Source organism: Poecilia latipinna, unplaced genomic scaffold (assembly GCF_001443285.1).
Source record: "Poecilia latipinna isolate Pla-1442-1.1 unplaced genomic scaffold, P_latipinna-1.0 Scaffold294, whole genome shotgun sequence".
NCBI classification, from domain to species: domain Eukaryota; kingdom Metazoa; phylum Chordata; class Actinopteri; order Cyprinodontiformes; family Poeciliidae; genus Poecilia; species Poecilia latipinna.
The window spans coordinates 95,151-116,252 of record NW_015112910.1 but is presented as its reverse complement, the minus strand read 5'-3'; the positions used below and the strand labels follow the sequence as shown (position 1 = coordinate 116,252).

Here is a 21,102-nt window from a genome sequence, read left to right as displayed (position 1 = left end):
CACTAACAATTTGTTCAATCTACACCGCCGCTGGTGGCTGATTGAAAAGTACCAATGCGACATTACTTCACTTCGACAAGGACATCGACGGCGACCGCGTCACTTCAGGCATCACAAACAGTCAGCGTTAGAAATCAGCAATTTTCAGCTCATTCAGAAACTACGTGCATCATTTCTGACTTAAATTGCTCAGGTGTGTTCGACTAATGCACAACTCACACCTGGAAATCTGCAGACCTAATTCTGTTTAGCCTTGGCAGATGAGGGTTTACAAAAAAACAACACATCTGTGAAAGAGGAAAGATTGTGGCCAAGAATAAACTACCTTACAAACAACTTATACTGCTGTGGCAAATATCAAAAGCTAATTTATAAATGTCATCGGTTTTAAAATTTCTGTGCTGTTTAGATAGTGAATAAAAATGAAGATATGTGGCTTTTGCTTTATGATAATATGACTTAAATGTTTTGACTACATGCCTAATGATTAATTGACTCATATTATACGGTCACAACATAGTAATAGTTTTAACAAATATGAAAAAAAAAATAAAAAAAAAGGTTACCTACAAATATTTTATGTATTTGGTGCCATAAACTTTTTACTCTTAAAATGTCAGTCTTCTCTAATCAGTCTCATATAGAGTGATAAAACCGTTCAAGCTCACATTGTGCAAATTATTTTCTCAGAAGAGCATTTCAAAATGAAAGTTTAACATTTCATCAGGTTACCATCAGTGCAGTACATCACAAAGTAGAAAGTGTCAATTTTGTAACTTAATATAAATTTATAACGAACACAAGGATTTCAAAAATATATTTATACATAAAAATATTTTTGTCACAATGAAAACAATAAGTATAACCACTAGAAAAACAACAAATTAGGACATAAAATTTAGTTAAATGAAGGAAGTTACAAACCTAAATGGGATGGTGTCAGTATTTCTAAATGCAACTATTCTAGCATAATTCAGATATTTAAAAGTTAATTCTGACTAAAACGACTAAGAGCAATTGCAAACAGCTCCAATGCTGGATAGATTAGTTAAACAATTTATCTGCAGCTAAGCTCTGACACGCACACATCTAATCTGTGATCAGTGGGAGACATAATTCCTGTTTGAATCACGATGCATCACAACATATTGCAGGGGGATATGGCTGCAGATCAACAAGTGTTTGGAAACAAAACATTCATTTCTGTGTTTGTCTTAAAACATCCTCAGTGTCTGATCAGTTTACCATAAGCATACATCTGAGTATTTAAATATCAAAGATATGCAGTCATATTCAATAAATTAGTAAGAATGGTTAAATAGGTTTTAAACATTTATTTTATTAGTCCCATATTTCTGTATAAAAATTATTTTTATTGATTCTAATTTTTAATGTTTCACTTTCGTTGGCTGTAGTTGGAAAAATCATCACCATTGACAGAAATAAAGGCTTGAAAACATCGTTCTGTGTGTAATTTGTATATTTTGTTTCCCTTTATCAATTGAGATACAGAAAAAAAAACTTTCAATATTCTAAGCTATTAAATTTGACTGTATAACTTTGTACAACTTCATTAAGACCTCAATGAATAATACTAAACACAGAGAGTCATATTTTGTTGCTTCTGACTGTTTTGACAAAAAATGTTAGGCTGCCAAAGCTTCCAACTGTAGCCATGCTTCCATCCAATAGTCATGCAAATTTTGAGCGAACATTTCCATCTCAAGCATCAACATTTGTTGATGCTCGATTCTCAAGATGAAGAGGCTGCAAAGTAGCATGGCCCACACATTTAAAAAAAAAATGAAGAGTCCTCCCTTCCCAGCTGGGAGTTAGGACTTTGACATGAGCTTCCTGCCTCTAAGGTACAGACCCACTCAGAGGTTGTGTTAACAACACATTTTCCCTATTTGACTATTAAAAAAAAAAAAAAACATTGACATAAACATTTTAAAACCATCATGAAAGCCTCTTTGCTTTCTTGAGGCACCATCATGTCTGAGTTTGTTGCCTCTAAGGCACAAACCCAGCAATAAATTGGAAAGTTCACTAAATCAGAACGTATTCGAAAAAAGCAGTTTCCATCTCTCCTGTACGGCACTAACTCTTTTCAAAAAAGTTAAAAACTTTTAAGCGAGCTTAAAAAGCTTTTTTTGTGAAATTGGGAGTTATTGAACTTTCTTTTCATCAACCTTTTCTAATGCGAAACTTCAGTGTGAATAAAAAACCATTAACAGAAACATGGTTTATGAGTCACAATGAAAGGAGAACCATGACTACTTTATGCTATTTTTCTGAATTTTAGCCTTTTCTTCTATAACATAAAAGCTTTTTCACCCCTATTATGGCGGAATTTATTCAGTGTAATTACATAACCACATCAATGTCAATTAAAGATTAGATTTAACCTATTTCGTATTTAACAAGCAGTAAAACACTCCCCAGCACTGCTACTAATGAGCATATACACACTACATAACTGCAAATCCATCATACATATATTAATGTATCACCACCTACAGGCAGCCATACATTCATGTAATTTGCATGTCTTTAGGCTTGGAGGAATCGGAGCCCCATAAGGCATCAACATGCAAATTCCACCAAGAAAACCAGCAGGTCAGAAAATGACTGTGCTACTCTACCAGACCCAAACAGAGCTAGTGTCTGACAGAGAAAGGCATATACTTCTATTCATGCCAAATGTAATTTGTGGTTTTTAATTCCCCAAAGCCTAAAGGCTGAGGTACGGCTTCAAAAGCGTAAGGTACAAAGTCAGTGATTTATGTGTTGTTTAAGACATGTGGGAGAGCAGGCAGGTGGATGTGTCAGAGGTTGACAAAACACAGAGCAGGGGCGGCTGCTCATTTTGTGTTTTTCCTTCTTCTTTCAGGCCAGGGCAGTCTGTTATACAAACTGTGGTTATAACGAATATGACAGCACACAAAGCAAAACGTCTACAAGTGTGGTGGATTAGAGATCCACGGATTTAAAACAGTAATATCACAATTAATCTGTAGGTTCTAAACTTTTATAATAAATTGATACTATTAATAATGCTATAGACATATTTTGAATTATTTCAAGAGGTACTTACCACAAAACTGCCTAATATCTTTCAGCAGAGCATAACTTCTAATACAGCCAGTGTTTTTATAAGCAGAATTTAACAAAGTGACCTTTTTGTTCATGTTTCTTTCTTTGGCGGCTCAAATATTCCTGATTTTTTTCCACTGCCAACTCCTTATCAGTGGTAACTTTATCAGAACACTAACTGCAGTTTCTTTTTCTATACTTGTTTTTTCTTGACATCCTTCAACAGTTTGAAAAAACACATTGAGTTAACAGGTAAGTCTAATTATTTTTAGTTTTGAGTGCACAGGTGCAAAGCACTTCTGTTTCCTTCATATTTATCTGACATGACCACTGGAGGACCGAAGTAAATGGAGAAGCAAATAAATCAAAGACATTTTTTTTTTTCAAATTTACATTTTTTAACCTCATCCATGTTATTTTTAGATCCTGAATTTTCTGTTTGAATTTTTTTTGGATATCTCTCTCACAGCTTTGATGTCCACTGAAGTACACCATTTACACTGACATTTATGAAACTGAATAGTCTTTTGTTAAAGAGCTTTTTGGCTCTAAAATAACTTCCACTTCAGATACAGAGAAAGCAGTCAGCATCGAGCTCAAGGAGGCTTTACAAAATAGATGAAGTGTCTAAGCGTAGGCTGCCAGCTTCCTTAACCATAGACTGGAGCTTCACAAAAAAACAGAGCTCATCCGCCACCCATCAATCTCTGTGACAGAGAAATTTAAACAAGCCCTGAAATTTGGCATAATCAGTTTAAGCTCAAAACATCTTTTATAACCAGCACAGGGTAATCAGAAATAGATCAAATTATTCCCAGGGAAACCCATCGGAAAGCAATGTCTGATGTCATATGTTAGTTTCTCAGAGTGTTATGAGGGGAGAGAGGCTAAGTTTACTACAACCCCTTCAGCATTAGATTAAATATTCATGAGGACAAATAGTGCCCAATCTGGTCTGCAACCATGACATGTAAATCATAATCTGCCATCTGCACAGAAATTGGGGATAACAAGCTATAAAGAGCTAATTTCGACCTGGTGAAATGCTAACAGGGACGGTGTAAAGTTATAGTAAGACGACCTGAATTACAGCCGAGGCGATGCTTACTGAAAATGGTACAGCAAAGTCCACATGCTTTTGAGTATGTGAAGAATATGCAGCAATTAGTGCTGTCCAAGAAGCAACAAATAAATCCTGTCTGCCGCTGCCTTGGTGAGATCGATACGGATCAGGCTGTCCAAAGGCCGCCTTGAGGAAATAGCTGCAACCTCTCACTAGATAGTCGGGCTCGACAAAAGCTTTCATCTTCGCGGCTTTAATTTATTTCCGAAGTCGCAGTCAGCCATATCAATGAAATCATGCAGCAGCAAAGTGAGAACGTTTGACCTCGGAGGAAGATCTGATTGTTTCTGGAGTAACGAATGAAGCAGTTGTTTTTGCATGACGTTAATGTTCCCGAAAGATTAAAAGTAAAAGAAAAGTCCGTACCTACAAGTGAACGCCTGCGAGTGCGTGAGCTGCCACATCCGGTGCAGTCAGAAAACCTGGACCAAGCAGTCAGAGTGCAGTCGTCCTTGCACGCCACCCGGCATTCTCTAATCTGAGAGGGAATGGGTCCAGCCCATTGCAGGCACTCTGTCATGTTGGCTGGCTCTCCATCTTCCCCAACACAACTGATTCCTGCAGACACATGGAGAGGAAACTATTCCAATTACATGATTAATATTCACACAATAGCTGGTTCAGACTTTAGTAGGGCTGAGAAAGTAGCGTAGGGCACAGAAGTTTTGCGGACCCAAATATATATTCAGTTAATTTGAAATATATTAAGTTCTGGAGTTAACCAAGTTCTGGAGAACTTTGAAACTTAAGTTTTGACTGGGAGAAACTTTTTGATCCAATTAGAGTTAGGGCTTAGCAGGTAGCTAGATATTAGGGTGATTGAAAAGAGGCCCTCCAATTTCTGACACTTTGAGCTAATATAGCTAAGATATACTAAATGCCAATATACTAGAGGAAAGATGCAAAAAGTTGGTCAGCAATTTAAAAAAGTTGGTCAGCAATTTAAAAAAGTTGGTCAGCAATTTAAAAAGGCTTTGCTTGCTGTAAAGCCAAAAATAACAATTTTAAAAAATCAAAAGAGATTTTGAGAAGGGCAGAAATAACTTTTTGTAATCATTCTGTAAGGCATATAAATAATGTTATGCTTAACTGTAGCAGTGGTAAAGATGTTTTATTTTTCTCTTTATTTCACATATTTGAACATTTAAATATTTTTATAAATATAAAGTACTCAGAATAAAAATTATTCATGGTCATATTTGTATGCAAGACGATTAAGTCCACAGAAAAAATTTCTGAAATTTGAGTTGAATGCAAATGAGAGAGATGTGAGTCGTGCAGCAGAACAAACCTTCTGGTAGAACAGGTTGGATTTAAGTGAATTTATTTTCAAGTAACTAATTAAAGTCAATATCTTGAGCCAACATGTGTATATATATAATTTTTTTTTCCTCTAATCCTCTTCTATAGATTTGTATTGGAATATAAATATTTCCCTTGATAAAGATGATGTGATGCCACATAACTTTTTTTATTAAACATAAAAAGGGTATAGATAATACATATTTTATTTTTGCAGGTAGTAAGATCCAGATGTCTTTGTCAGTAAATAAGTTAATTCTGACATTGAGAAAGAATGACACCTGCTCCAACCACCAAGTTGAATCAAGTTTCTTCAAATCCAAAACAGAGACAGTACAGGAAAGTAGAGTCCTGCCTCATGAACATTTGATAAAAAAATAAAAACACCGTCGAGGAAAAACTTATCCTAAAACTTTGATGCCTTAGAGAATTCACTGACAAGTACAAGCACACAACCTACAAACACACAATCTATTGTATTGATTCACATCTGACTTTTAAATTTCACCCTCTGACAAAAGCTGTGTGGTTTGCTGTGGGTGCGTGGGGCGGACATTTACATTGAAAGCCTAGCAAAGGCGATGATGTCCATTTATGTAACACTAAAAATCACAGCTCTAAAATCAAAAGACATTTGTTAAAAAAAGGGAAACTGATAGTTGCTGAGGGAGCTTTATTCCTCTTTTTAGTAAAAACTTCATAGGAAGAAAGAAATTCACAAGCTGCAAAGAAGTCGTCCAGCTATTATCACTGTGACCGCTTTGTCTTCAATCACATTTATTTCCATCCTTTCACCTGTTCACTTAGAGAGCCAACTCCACCACAGACGGCCTCATTCTGTCATTCTATGTGACTTTTATTAGCATTTCTGTTCTGACTTTCTGACTTTGAACTGTCGACCAGCCAACTTAAGCATAATTATCTCTGTCTGTTACGTCAGCTCATTTGTGTGGCTTTCAAAGAAAACTCTCAGCAACTGTGATACTCTTGCCATAATGTCTTCACCAGTGGCAGGGATCATCTTTTACTATAGACTGCTAGACAAAGGTAAGCATCTTGAAGGAGGTATGTTACCAAATCCTGCCTATATCTTTGTGGTATGATTGAGGAGTACACATAAAAAGGTATTCTTTAAAGATCAAAGCCAGGTTTCCTTCTGTTATCAACCAAAGATCCATTTCCTAATATTACTTTTAATAGGAGGTTTTTAATATTCACATTTTCGCCATCAAGCGTAATTTCCATTTTAATTCCGTATGAAATGTTCTTCATAAAGTATTGTGAAGAGTGATGTGGACCGGAATCATCAGAGCCATTAAGCCACATCTTTCCTGCACATCAGCAAAACTCATTTTCCACTGAATGATCTTTTCCAGGAGCTGCAGTTCTACCAGGAGAGGTTCATAGTACATTCTGCCAGAACTGACAGTTTTGGAGTTGGATTGTGACAATATGTTGGAAGTTAACGGAAAACCGAACTCTGCAAAGTTGTCGGTTGTTTAATGAAGATTTTCTTGAATTGTTATCTTCCAGATGATTAAATTTGGCCAGGACCACTGGTGCATCCTATATGTATCTGGTCTTTGGGAAACTTAAAAAAGCAAACGGTGTTATACAGTCTGCAAAACTAAAATATTTATTCAGGGTTTTAATCTGAATATTTTTAAAATGCACCGGTTAATCCATTATGTTTTATCATAAATTTAGCAGTAAAGTTCTCCTTCAGGATTCTGTTTCGTTTACAAGATTTCTTAGAGTTTTCTACATAAAGTTGAACTATGACATATTTTAAATGCCTGATATCATAAAGCAATCATGATGTCAATGTAAATGTGTTAGAGACAACACATTTTATTCACATTTTACAACGTTTTCTTTTAAACACAGAAAGTAAAGTAAATGAGCTTTAAAAGCCATTGAATCATGTTTTTTGTTTGTTTTGTTTTGTTTGTCAGGGTGTTCCTCTTTAAAATTACTTCCTATAAAGGTTTATCTAGTTAATGTGAAAACTTGGCGTTTAAGCACCTTTCTAAGAAAACATACAAGCACCAAGATGGTTCCTCACTGTGGGGTCAATAAAAGCCACTTATATGATTTTACTCTATTAGCCTCCATCTATTCTAACGTAGAAGACATTGGGACCCACATACACTTTCCTATACTTGGTCTTCCAAGCCAAGTTGAGCCATTAGGGCTGGAAGGTTTGACTATCTGGCCTCCAAACCAAACAGCCTGCAAGGGGGAACTGGGCAGTCAGCATCAGCTCATTAACACTATTTCTGCTCTTACACAGACGGATGGCAGCATCCTTATGTTGGGATTCTTTTCTGCCTCTTGGACAGTGCTGTGAGATGGAATTCAACATATATTTATATATAATGCATTGCAATTCTGAGAGAAAATCATCCCTAAGATTAGGATAGATTTTACATTTTGGCAAGATAATAGCTAAGAATACCAAAACAAAAGAACACACAGCCTAGCCTGAGGAAAACACAAAAAGTATTGCTGTGCCTTCAGATGTTTTTGAACATTAAGGAAGTGTGAGGTCTTTTGGGAAGATTTGCACTGAACCAAGTCCCTTTGCTAACTTGTTGAGTTTGATTGATCTGCCTGAAACAAGTAAGAAAAAAAAATGTGCAAAGCTTGTAGACTAACACCTAGAAAGGCTCGAGGCTGACAGTACGGCTGAACATGCTCATTCCAGGCATACAGTACAGAAACCTTAAGGTTAGTCTGCAGCTGATGTTACGCTCTAAAGCTCGAAATGCAAGGCTGACATTGATACTTGACCTTGTTTTGAATGGAGTAAACCTCCTGCAAGACGGAATGGCTGATGCAATTGTTTACTGGAGGAGGAATGCAGGAGAATTACACTACAGTTCATTTTACAGAATAAAATAAGCTTGCATGTCTTTTTATGTAAAAAGTAGCCACTTTAATAGGTACACTGTCACTCCGAATGTCAGCTATAAGTGGAAACTGATGCTATAATTTTTACAGCATCAGTAAAAATCTTTTACTGTGGAAAATCTTTTCCAAATCTTCTTTTCAAGGCCTTTTTTTTATTTTATTTTATTTTTTAACACACTATGCGTTGGTTTCAAGTCAACATGCACTAAAATCTCTGATAATTTACTGCAATCATGAAGAGTTCAAGACATTGTGAAGACTAAGAGGGGTTAAAACCAGAACTGGTAAGGTATACCTAATGGCTCATAAGTTTTTATGGCTGCTTTACCAATAATCAATCACTATATCCCTGACATGTAGATTATTTTTTTCTAACATGTTGTTCACAGCCATCTTTGCTACATAAACCATGCATTAGATACTATGTTGTGAGTGAAATATGTGAACACATATTTGCAGGAGATTTTTATGGATGTCAGTAACGGATCGTTTCTTTTCAACATCTCGCAGCGTGGGAATACAGTAGCAGTAACAGAGCTTTCATGAAACAAAGATTTGTGCTCTGAGAGCTTTTGTGGCTTCGTGAAAACAGAGCTGCTACTCAGGCGATTTATCCTCTCAAGTTTTTATTACTACGATCAACTTCAAATTTTAGCTATTTGGAGGAGGAAGTGCTTCACAAAGACGGACATAATATGTTTCCCACCTGATTAAAAAAAAAATAAAAAATCTGCAATTTTATATGTCTTAAAACATTGAGTCTGTATAGGGTAGAACTTTTCTGAATTAATTTTATTGTTTTATTTCCCCGTCATTCCTCTCAGAGACTGCTGTATTCATTTATGCAGGGGGGGGGAAAAAGAAGACTGTTAAGAACAAAGTTAGAAACAAATTTATACTGCAAATGAAATCATCTTTTTGTTACTATAATGAGAATACGGAGCATTGTGTTGCTGTGGTTTACCTGTAGCAATGCTATGTTTTAAATATTCTTTCCCACAACTGGGATTTTCTATCCTCAGAAAGTATTGAAGGATAAGAAGTGTTTTTATGGTTGCAATTAGATAAGAACGGGACTTTATCAAGGATGCTAATCTCTCTTCATACAACATCCTGCTGGGTTTCCCCCCCCCGGAGATAACGAGCTAACGCTTGGCTTATTTTGAGAAAATAACCATAAAAGATATTGAACATTGTCATGAAGCTATGTTAGGCATAAATACTTTGTGTTGCAATTTGTCACACAAAAAATATATATTTTTATGCCCTAATCAGAAAGAGAATTAGTGAAAGAAAATATTGTTTTCTGAGAAAACAGAACAATGTGTGCGTTTGCATTGTGTGCAAATATGCACACACTTTATAGAGACCCAAAGGAATCTGGTCTTTTGTTAACAACTATGCATAATTTTACATTTTTTTCCTCACACCAGAGGTCTGAAATATAACATTTGTTACTTTTCTAGGTTCTCACACACTACAAACATCAATAAATATTCATACAATAAATACAATCGCAGATAAACAAAGTACCGAATACCACCTATATAATGTAACATTTTCAAATATACAGAGGTAAGTGCATAGTCGTTAAAGGTCTGTGGATAAATGAAGAAGTCCGAAGTCTTAAATACGCCCTTGTCAATTGTTTCCTTCCTGTACCATGGTCCTTTTCCCAATTATTATGCCCTAATTATATATCAGTCTGACATTTATGTATCCTTGGCCAGTGAATTGGTTTTGCCACCCATGGAGCAAAAGTAACTCAAAGTTCTTTGCCATTCGTAAGTCTATATTTAAATTCCGTCTTTCTACTAATTACGAATTTTAATCTCATACTTGAGTTTTTTTAAAATGTCACAGGTATTTAACTTAGCCATTTTCTAATCACATTCAAATAGGATGCTCTAAAGGTCGATGAGGCTTGCTCTTAACCTGGGAACGCCACAAACACTTTCCGTCGTGTGCTCGTTAAAAATTCACTTCAGAAATGTCAGTCATAATTACAAAGGGAGACGCTCGCTGAGACCGGAACTGCTCAAGTTCTCAAGGCAACACAGAGTGAGGCTGCACACTTCATTGAGTCGGACACATTTAAACAGAGCCACCTTCTGCAAATGTGTTACTGGACGTTTGCTCACCTGTAAATCCATACAGTGTTGCATAATGGTGTTTTAATTATATAGAAAATGGGAACAACCTCCACTGACAAATCTAAAATGCTAATTAAAAACCTCTTTACTCTGGAGCAAATCGGCAGCGCTTTACAATTTTCAAAGCAAGGAATTTTCAGATCAAATGATCTAACAATTTCGACTGGCAAATGCACTTTCCTTCTAGTACACTTTAATGTGGCGTAATCATTTTATGTGTTAGATATAATAAAGACACAGTCTAGCCTTAGACATCTAGTTTTAAAAGTATAGTCTATTCTAACAGTCTTCTTAACAGTATAATAAAGAACACTTATGCAATGAGTTTATTTGGCAACACTTTATTTGAAGGGGGGTGAATAAGACTGTCATGACACTGTCATAAACATGACATAACACCTTTCATGAACATGAATAAGCCTTCATGAATATTTATGACTGTTGTCATAAAGCGTCATTCGGTAAATTATGACACTTTTAATACAAAGTTGACATTATTGAAAATGTCTTTGTTATGACAACTTGACATTAACCAGGAAATCATTACTGTTTAAACTTTACCTTTAATAACATAAAGTTACCTAATTTTTAAAGTGCAATCAGTAATACTTTTATAACAAATTTATATCAGTAATGATTTCTTGTAATTCAGTGTCATTACAGTCTTATTCACCCCCTTCAAATAAAGTGTTACTGTTTATTTCTATAAAAGGCATCTATTAAAACACATACAATTTTTCATAAATTAATGTCAGGAAATGTATCACTCACAGGTCTAAAAGCCCAAGTGATGAAATGAGCTATTTTCAGCCAGGGCGTGTTTGTCTATTTGGTCTGGACCAAATGCAAACTTTGCTTTTTTTGTTTTTGTTTGGTGCAGTTTGCATTCACATTGTATTTTTTTGCAAATTAACCAACTTGTAAACAAAGCCATGCAGGTGACGATCATTGCTCTCATGGGGTGGGAACGAGAACAGACAGAGAAAGACAGTAAATGTGGAAGTTCTGTCTAATGCCGTTCTGTTACTCACACTTGTGCTGTTATCACAACTGCAATACAATTTTGAATGTTGAGAGAGCAATGTGATATTTATCATTTTGAAACGCAGTCAGCAAATGCGTGTTGCAAGCTGAAAGAGACAAGGTGCTCTGTGTGTCCTGACCTACAACATGCAACACTGAACGAATAATGTTTACCATGATAATAATAATAATAATAATAATAATAATAATAATAATAATAATAATACATTTTATTTAGAGGTGCCAGCAACTCAGGTTTTACCATAGAAGAAGCCAAACAAAACAAACATAGTTTGGATGGATTGCATGGAAACACTGATGGTTTGCAGTCATGTTAATATCAGGTAAAAACATGACATCATATAAATCAAATTTAAGTACCTAAAACAAGAAAATGCAGCTTGCTTGCCTTTTTTTTATTTTTTATTTTTTTTACTGCACAGTAGTTTTTGAACAGATTTTTGACAGTTGATATTCCACTTTCTTTCTGAAGTTTGTTTATGCCTGGAAGTTAAATCTCTCCTTACAACATTTTGATGTTGTTTTATATAGCTTGGATATGCAGAATAAAAAAAACATATATCATATATTAAATGTTATTATTTGAAGATGGTCCAATTGACCTGAGTATTTATCCATGCTCCTGCAACATAACAAGAGAGTGCGAACAGTGCTGAAAGTGTAACTTATTAGCAGAATACATTATTGGAAGCCAATTCAAAAAAGTTGTCTACTTCTTTTCCACATCATCTGTTCAAGAAGCCCAACAGGAACAGATATTTGATCTTTTTTAAACAGGCAGTTTAAGGGTGGAACAGTGAAACACGGTGGCAGCAGCTGTGTGAAGAACAGAAAGTGTGGAAAAGACAATAGGTCAGGGTTAATACTTGCCTCTTGTTTCTAAACCATTTCCACAGGCTTCTCCTGATCCCGATAATCCCCGTCTAACAGAATCGGGCACCAGGGTACAACTGTGCCACTTGTGCATCCTCCACCTACATAGGGAGACAAACACAAAGGTTTTATTTGGTAAAGGATGAATGCAGTTTTGTATCATAAATGTCAGAACTTTTTATACTCAATTTGTGGATTGATGCACCTTTGATGAAGCATTATTCATCTTGTAGAGATTAAACAGAACATTATTATTGCTTTTAAATTAGTTTTGTTTGCATATTCTCTGTTTAACAGAAAAAAAATTGTCATACATATTTTATACATATTCGTGATCAAACATGGCATCAAACAAACACAAATGCATTTTGAATCTCTTAACCAACTAACTAATTTGCATGTATATTATGAAGCATTGTGCAACATTGTAGAATAATTAGTTAGCATTTTAAATAGGCAGATAAACAATGAGAGCCAATTGTGAATAACTGTTTTCCTTGATGTTTTATTTCTCATTTCTCATGTTTAGATTAGCAGGTGGTAAATTATAAACGCTCCAAATTAAACAACAATAAATGAGATTCACAGTTTAATGATTGGAGTCATGAAACTCCCTTTAACTACTGTTTTTCCCAACCTCTTTATCTCAAGCCTCATTTTCATGATAAATCTGACTCAGTACGGTGATACTGTCATTAATTCCCAATACTAACAGCAATAAACTTTTTTTAGATCATTTATATATCTTGTTCCAATTGAAACAGCTAAAGAGTTTAAACCAAGAGGTAAGTGTTGTTTAAATATATACACAGATCACTATGACCATCCGTCCAGATTGGGCTTGTTTGAGCAGCGAATCACAGAAATGGTTGATTTCGCAGGAGAGCACAGACCAAAGCGTCACCCTGTCTCTCTTGCCATGCTTTCTTCTTAAATTGTTTTCCACAGGAAGGCGGCACACACATACCTGACCAACCAAGTAAATAAAAACATCATCTGAGCAGAAAAACCTTCTTCCTTTGAGTCAAGGTTGAGTTCTGATGATTACAGGTCGATGAATAGCATAGCGAACCTGATTTGCATAGGTCAAGAACAAGAGCTGCAGTGTTGCAAATATTTAGTGAATACATTGTTTAACCATCACAATTTGGACCAACTATTTTTCCTATTTAACTTGAGGGAAACTGAAGAAATTTTTATTAATTTTAGATAGAGGTGTGTTGAGCAGGGAGGATTTTTAATGAGCCAGTTATGCTAGCTAACAGCTAGCTAGCAGATACTCTGTAGAGTATCTGTAGGTACTCTGTTAGCTTTCAGCTAGCTAACAGATACTCTCCAGAGTAGCTAACAGATATTCTCCAGAGTATCCAGAGTATCTGTTAGCTAGCTGTTAGCTTCTGCAAAGAGACTTTTCTTCAATTATAAGAAAACTTGAGGTCAAACTTTATGTGTGGACACTAAATGAAAAAGTTGCAAATTTTGTTAGTTGGTTGTTCTATGACTATTTTTTTTTCACCAAACAATATCAGTAGCTAGCCTAATTATATAACTGCATCAGGATTTTGACATTAATTTGCTAAGACTGGGAGCTGAGCCCGTCTAATCCAAAAACAGTAACAACGGCAGAGTGAAAATGTCTAATTGTGAAAGTGAAGCTGAAATGCATTTTTCTGTGGAAACGAGAGGACATCTGTTAGACCCAGATATCCTTGACTAAAGTCCCTGTTTGAAGTAGCTGCTTGCTTGACTCCCCCATGAGTCATGGTACCTGATTCTACAGAGAAGGATTGGTCATAGCCCCCTTTTACTTTTTTATGGGGAAATTTGATGAATATTTATGTACCCTTACGACAGTGTAAAAGCTGTACGTTTAACAGCCAATCATCAGTCTGTCCACCCTAAACTTCAGTTTTACCTGATTATCGACCTGAGAAAGAAAAGTGTAGCCTTTTTAGAATGCACCAATGAGTATATAGTGTAATTTAGAGATTGCTTTCCTGCATGTTGGATCAAAGTCAGATTCACCCACGTTGCTAGGCCATATCATCAAAGACATTATGGCTTCATTATCTGTGACCTTACAGATAATGTCATCAGTGTGGATAAGATGGCTGAGGCAGCAGGCAGTGGTGCTCACTGAAATAACCTACTATGACATCTATATGGATGAACTGAATCTGAAGTTGTTTTTTTTAATGCAGCATGACAAACTAAAATATGTCTTTATTCAATAGGTTACTTGGATTATCTAACTCACTAACAAAATGTAGCTATTGAATATTTCACATAAACTAACTCTTACAACGAGTTTTTTATCAGGTTGTTGCCCTTAACACGTTCCACAATGCATTACAAACACGGTACATTACTCTAAGTCTTGCTGATAAGAAAAGAGAAAATATTTAACTATAAATTTAGTTTTTACCTAAACACCGGACATACACGAACTGAGTCACACTCCCTTCCTTCGTACAGTGTGTCAGGGCACTCTTGACCTCCATTAGCAGGCGTCTGAATGATGATTCTGTACCGAGATTGCATTGCAGCAGTTGAATTATCTGTTCAACATGAAACACAAATTTCACAAAAAGTATCTTCTTACAATGCAGTACACAAAAAGTCTAAACAGGTAAACGAAGGAGACCCTTGTAGAGGACAGAGAATTTAAAATGATGAGAGCACAGGTTTCTTATAAATGTCTCCAACGAAGACCAGACATCGTCTGACATCTCAAAGAGACAGCCAAAGAAACAAGTGATCTCGAAATTGATCTGACTCTGATTAGCATGCCCTTGATGCTCGTGATGTCCTCCACTTCACTGCAGTCTGTTTTCGGACACACCACAATGTAATGGCTTCATTTGGCTCGGGCTCCAAGGCTCATTACACAAAACTAATTACAAAACATTCAAAATGCTGCAATTAAGAAAGTGATTAGATCGTCAGCAGGCCCAGTGGACTACAGCATATTTACAGCGACGCTATGCCTGCTCACTTCTTCAAAAAACAATTACATATTTTTTGATTTACAAGATACTACAGTACACCTGTGGAAAAACCATTAAATATTCATTTTCCTCTTGATGTGTCAGCTTAATGTAATAAACCCTTAAGGGCATCATCTGCAATTAAATGTAATTATTAAGCACACTGGACCAGTTTGATGTGCCAGTTCATTCTGCTTTGTCTTGATCAATTGTTCCCTCACAACACAACAACAAACTGTTAATGAAGAAACTCTCAAATTGTGCACTGGTAGGTTTAAACTGATATTTATTAATGAATATTTCCACATCATATGAATATTATTTTACAAAGTGTGGCCAGTCTTATAGGTAAATAACATCATTCTTCATGCAAAGACCTACCTGAGAGACAAGACGCTGGACATGGTGTCCATTCGCTGAAGGGGGTCACCACACAGTCCTTCTTGCAGGGAAACAAGCAGGGCCGGGTAGTTTCTGGGCGAGAAGACTCTAAACACCTGCAAATGTGGACAAGAAGTGTCTTTAAATTGACCTTATCCCAATGCACAACGCACAACTTGGTTTTCACTGGCAAGAAAGCAATATGGTGGACCAGCTGTTCTGTGCTTCACAGATTTTCTTAATAAATGAGGCCGTTCATGCATGCGAATAATTAACACACACACACGTTGCTTTCCATCCATTGCCAAGCTCCTGCGGTAGAACAATCCCATTAGCAAAATGAAACCTGGAGATGCAGGTATTATTCATTTAGATCACATGGCAAAGCCAACTGTACCGAGTATAAAGCTTCCAAACCCATTTCAAATTACCTGATGATCAGTGGGTTGACAGTCCTCAGAATTGGCTGCCAGTTCAGTATGCGGACATTTACAATTATCTCATTAACATAGGAGCCGATTCTTGAGCCCGATTCTCCAGCACCCACGTGTACCAGCTAAACCAGTTCCCCTACACAGGGTCAAATAGAGCCATCTATCTCATGCCACACGCAGACCTGTTGCCGTGGTAACCGAATGACAACACCTCCGCTAACCCAGAAAGCTGAGGTTACATTTGAGTGTATCGAGATTCAACACCAAAAAACATGCAACATTTCCCAAGCAAAAAACAGAACATTCAGTTCTTTACAGTTGATTTTTATTTTGGATTATTGTTAATAAATAATCAGCAAAGGTTGATTAGCTAAACAATTGCACTACTATTAATCTGTCAGAAAGTGGGTGTTTATAAAAATTTACATTTTTATTAAAAATTTTTTGGTAACTGAGCAAAAGCCCACTGAACTGCACATCTTAGTTAAGGTTATTAAAGTTAAGCTAGCATAACTAGCCTACTTCCCTTTCTCGCGCTATTTCTTATATTAAAATATTTTACTGACCAGTAAAATGTGATACCTTGCTGTCTAGTTGTCATAGTGGTGACAACTAATAATTCATCCATCCATTTATCTTTTATATATCATGCGTAGATTTAAGGTTTAGCACGGTTTGTTGACAGCTAAAAAAAATGTCATCAACTTTTCTGCCGCCCAGCAGGAAGCTGGGTGGGGGGGATCTTGTGTGTGTGATTTCACATTTAGTATTAGATAGCATGTATCATATTTTAAAATTAACACATTTACTCTAAAGTTGGAAAATATTAAGAGCTTTTAATCAGTAATTCTGTTTTCTTGCAGTGTGTGACAGAAACAACACAACACGTTACGAATGTCACATTACTCATTCTGCATCTAGATTACATAAATATAACAGGTTCACCCCTGAGTGCATTCATTCTTTCACATTTGAATCTGTCCTGATGATAGTTTCTTTGTAGAGCTGCAGCAGATCTTCCTTGGAATTAGGCCGATCTGTAATTGTGCCTCAATTTGAAGTATAAAATCTAACCTTTCAAAAATGTATTTTTCTTCCTCTTCCTGTACTCAGATTCCAACTGTATTCTACAATCTGCTTCTCCTGGTCTCCTTATTGTCGCTTTTTCACTTATTCATGCAAATCCTGAAAAATGTCAGAGAGCTCAGTTTTGAAGTAGCAATGAATTTGCTAAAAGAGGTAAAGAGATATTCAGTGAAAGCCCAGTGACATCTCACCTTATGCAAATCTTCACCTACTGGAGCTTTACCCAAAAAAACTAAGCAACTTCACTGAATTATACTGTTAACACAAAACCAGTGAAAATAAAGGAAAGCACATCCACCAGTAATTGCTCTGCCTCAACTTTGAACTAATAACATTTGTCACTAATGAATTCTACTGCTAATTAGAGGACCAGGATAGCTATTACACCTTTTTATTGTGTGAGATTGCCTAATTGTTTTTGAGATCAACAACCACTGCCTCCATAATCCGATGAGGCACAGTGTAGAAGGAGTAAGTAGCAGCCCTCAGCGACATTTTTTTTCTTCTAAAAATACACTTTGCTCCACCTGTGTCAGAGATAAGAAACAGGATAACGCCCAGCTGCCAGAAGTGTGCAACTCTAATAACAAGAAAAGCAGATTTAGCATTTTGTTGGAGTGTAATCTAGGAAGAAAGGGTTAAAACCAGGGTGCTAATTAAATTGGAGAAAATGTTTCAACATGAAAACTGCATAACAGTACGTCATCTCTGACATGTTAAAGGAACTGTTAAAGTTTTTTTAGTGCCTTCTTTCTCTAAAATTTAAAAAAAAAAAATCTTTTCATGTCTTTTAGGCAAATTCATTTCTTCTGTAACGTATCTTTAACACCCCACAGGCCGTGTTGTATTCTCTGAGTTGTAGAGCTTTAACATGATTGGGATTAAAACACTCTGCAAAATAAAATAATTCATAAGCTTTGATGTTTTGATCAACCAACAGGCAAACCCCTCCTCCTTGTCTTGCAGAGGCATGCATAGATCTGCAAATTTCATTTCGGGCTGAGTGACTCCCCCCCCCCAACAACCAGAAATCCAGGATTCACTGGAGCCCCAGCATGGTGCCACATCCCTCCGACTGCACAAGCCAACACGGACAAGAATGAGATCAAAGTATACCAAAGCATGAGAAGGCAGGATATATAAAACCTTTTCCTTCCCTGGCTTTATCCCCTCTCTTCTCTCTGCCTTTTTGCACTGATGCATGCCAGAGGCAATGGCAACGCAACAAAGCAGCTGGGGGAATATTGTGGGATTTGCTTAAAATGAGGATGTCAGACATACAGTTAAGGCAATGAGGTTCAGCTGTGACAACAGTGTGAGGATTGGAGGTCTTTTAGACATTTCTGAAAATGTAGAGAAGTCAAAGACCAAATTAATTGCTTTCATGGTCTAAGGTAATCCGCACTAAAAAGATAAATACTCTTTGTACTCCACAGTTTCCATAATTATTGAATTTATTTAAGTCCTCAGAATGACTGTGGATATTGATTTTCAACAGTAAACAGAAAACTGCACTGAAATCAGCCTTTGTAGGATGGACTCCAAATTAAAGGTGGCGCTTTGAAGCGGGATGACTGAACATTTTTACCTTGTGGAATATCCACATTTGTTTCTGTCTTCTCCTGGTTTGTCCTGATCTGCAGACCCTTTTGTTGTTTGGTAGCTTTATAATATTGGAAATTATCTCTGTAAATTTGTTTGAAAACAACACCTAGGCACAGTCACTGAATATCACAGGATTTTACAGAGTTTCTACTTAAACACACTGATCATAAACATCAATCTCAGTGGGATTAGGTAATTAAAATACACGTCAACGTTTAGTGTCTCCAAGGATATATGGAGAAAAATGTTTTCATCAAAGCCTAAAAGATTTTAATTGGTAAAGTTGGAATATTTGTCAATGTTTATGTCCTGAGAAAGATGAAAAAGCTATCACAGCTGCCCAGGGTTTTTGATCACTGATTTTCAGTTTGAATGGAGCAGAAACGCTGCTGCTGCCACAGCATGTGCATCGTTACTACTCCCATGACACACATCTTACCAACATTAAAGATTTTAATTCCGTTTTAGAGCTTAGCTGCTGTTAAATTGTATTAAATAATTACTTTGGATAGTTTACTCTAATCCTGTTTAGAGCCCGTTTTATTTTCCCCCTTTCATTCCAAGAAATGCGATTGGTGCAGCTCATGTAATTCACTCCATCTACACGTTTCCCTCACTGTACAGTTTGGAGAGGCTTTCAAACCATAACCACTATGAAACAATTTGAGATTAACACATTATTAGTCTGATTTCACTGTTTAAATTTTGGACTCCACAGCTGCAGTGGATGGGGATCACAGCTGGACTCCAGGAGTAGCAGGAACTGCTCTGTGTCAGGTGATGTAATCTACATAAACTCTTGTTAAAAATGCATGCAAAAAAGAGTTTAAAAAAAATGTTCAGGGATACACTCGTCGTGTCTTATACAAAGGTCAAAAGTTTAATTTTGACGTGACTAGAGGTCCTTCCTGGTGCCCTACATGGCTTGTGGCAATCTTTAGGAAAGCCTTTGTATTGCTTTCTTTCAGTGGCTTTTTAGTCTTACCTTTTCCATAAAGGCATGACTTTTGGAGACTGAAAATAATACTTATCCTTTCAACTCAATTTCCACCTGAGTGGTAGATTCTGCGTCTCCACTAGAATTACCATGTACCTCTTGGCTGCTTTTCTGACTAATGCTTGTCTTGCATGGCCTGTACGTTTAGCAGGTTTAGAATCACACCAAAGTCTTTCCAGTTTTTGATGACAGATTGAACAGCTCCCTGAGATCTTCAAAGCAAAGGATATTTATTACTTTATAATCCAACCCTGCTTAGAGCCGACTGTAATTTTCCCCTGACTTGTCTGGAGTGTTTCTTGGTCTTCATGGTTTTGTTTTGATGGCAAATTGTGACAGAATTATTTGTTTAAATTATTAATCATGACATGGAGTATGTTTTCTTTTTTTTCTCATACATACTGCCCTTGTCAGGAAATGTCGCCACTGAGCGCTATTTTAAACATACATTTGATCCAAGTGTTGAAATATTGAATAGAGTTCACAGGTGTGTTGCTACAGATGCTATTCTCGGGATGTGGAGAAAAAGAACAGAAATAAAACTGAAAATCAATCAAACTTTTTCCTGCAGGCTCTGGGCTGATACCAAGGAAAACCCACTAAGCTTTTGGTTGAGCCACAGATCCCTGCAGAGATTATTGCCCACCATGAAATGCTTAGGTGTTTCGCTGACTGAAGGAACCTGCTTTTCACAAAGGACATTGGTTTTTGTTTTGAAAAGTCTGTTCAGAAATATTGAAGACATTTCCAGTTGAACGTTTGATCTCAAGTAGAAAAACAATGTCGTCTGATGACGGTTGTGTATCCCTAAGAGTCTATGTGCCTCAATTAATTAGTAACTGGAAGCACTAACTCACAAGTTACTGACAAGACACAGTCATCGAATAGCAACATGCAGGTCTATGTTTTAGGTGGTGTTCCAATAAATGAACACTTTGCAGGGATATGAGAGAGGCGAAGTGATTAAATTCACGGCACACTGTACGAGCGAGATCTGTTGGAGGAGCAGAAATGACAGCTTTCATTAAAGCTTTTGTGGTGGCAGACAGGACGCGCATGAGAAAAAAGCCTCTCCATAATCCATTTTATGGCCCTGTCAATAATATGT

At 36.5% G+C, this 21,102-nt stretch overlaps 1 protein-coding gene across 1 annotated transcript in view; it reads right to left on the bottom strand.

The window, feature by feature from the left end:
* Positions 1-21,102, bottom strand: part of thsd7ba (thrombospondin, type I, domain containing 7Ba) — a 126,467-nt gene that overhangs the window by 17,425 nt on the left and 87,940 nt on the right. The window contains exons 10-13 of the mRNA XM_015034288.1: positions 15,873-15,988; positions 14,930-15,062; positions 12,502-12,605; positions 4,586-4,777 (exon numbers count right to left, since the gene is read on the bottom strand). Of these exons, the coding sequence (XP_014889774.1) occupies positions 4,586-4,777; positions 12,502-12,605; positions 14,930-15,062; positions 15,873-15,988 (545 nt within the window). The remainder of the gene's footprint in view (positions 1-4,585; positions 4,778-12,501; positions 12,606-14,929; positions 15,063-15,872; positions 15,989-21,102) is intronic.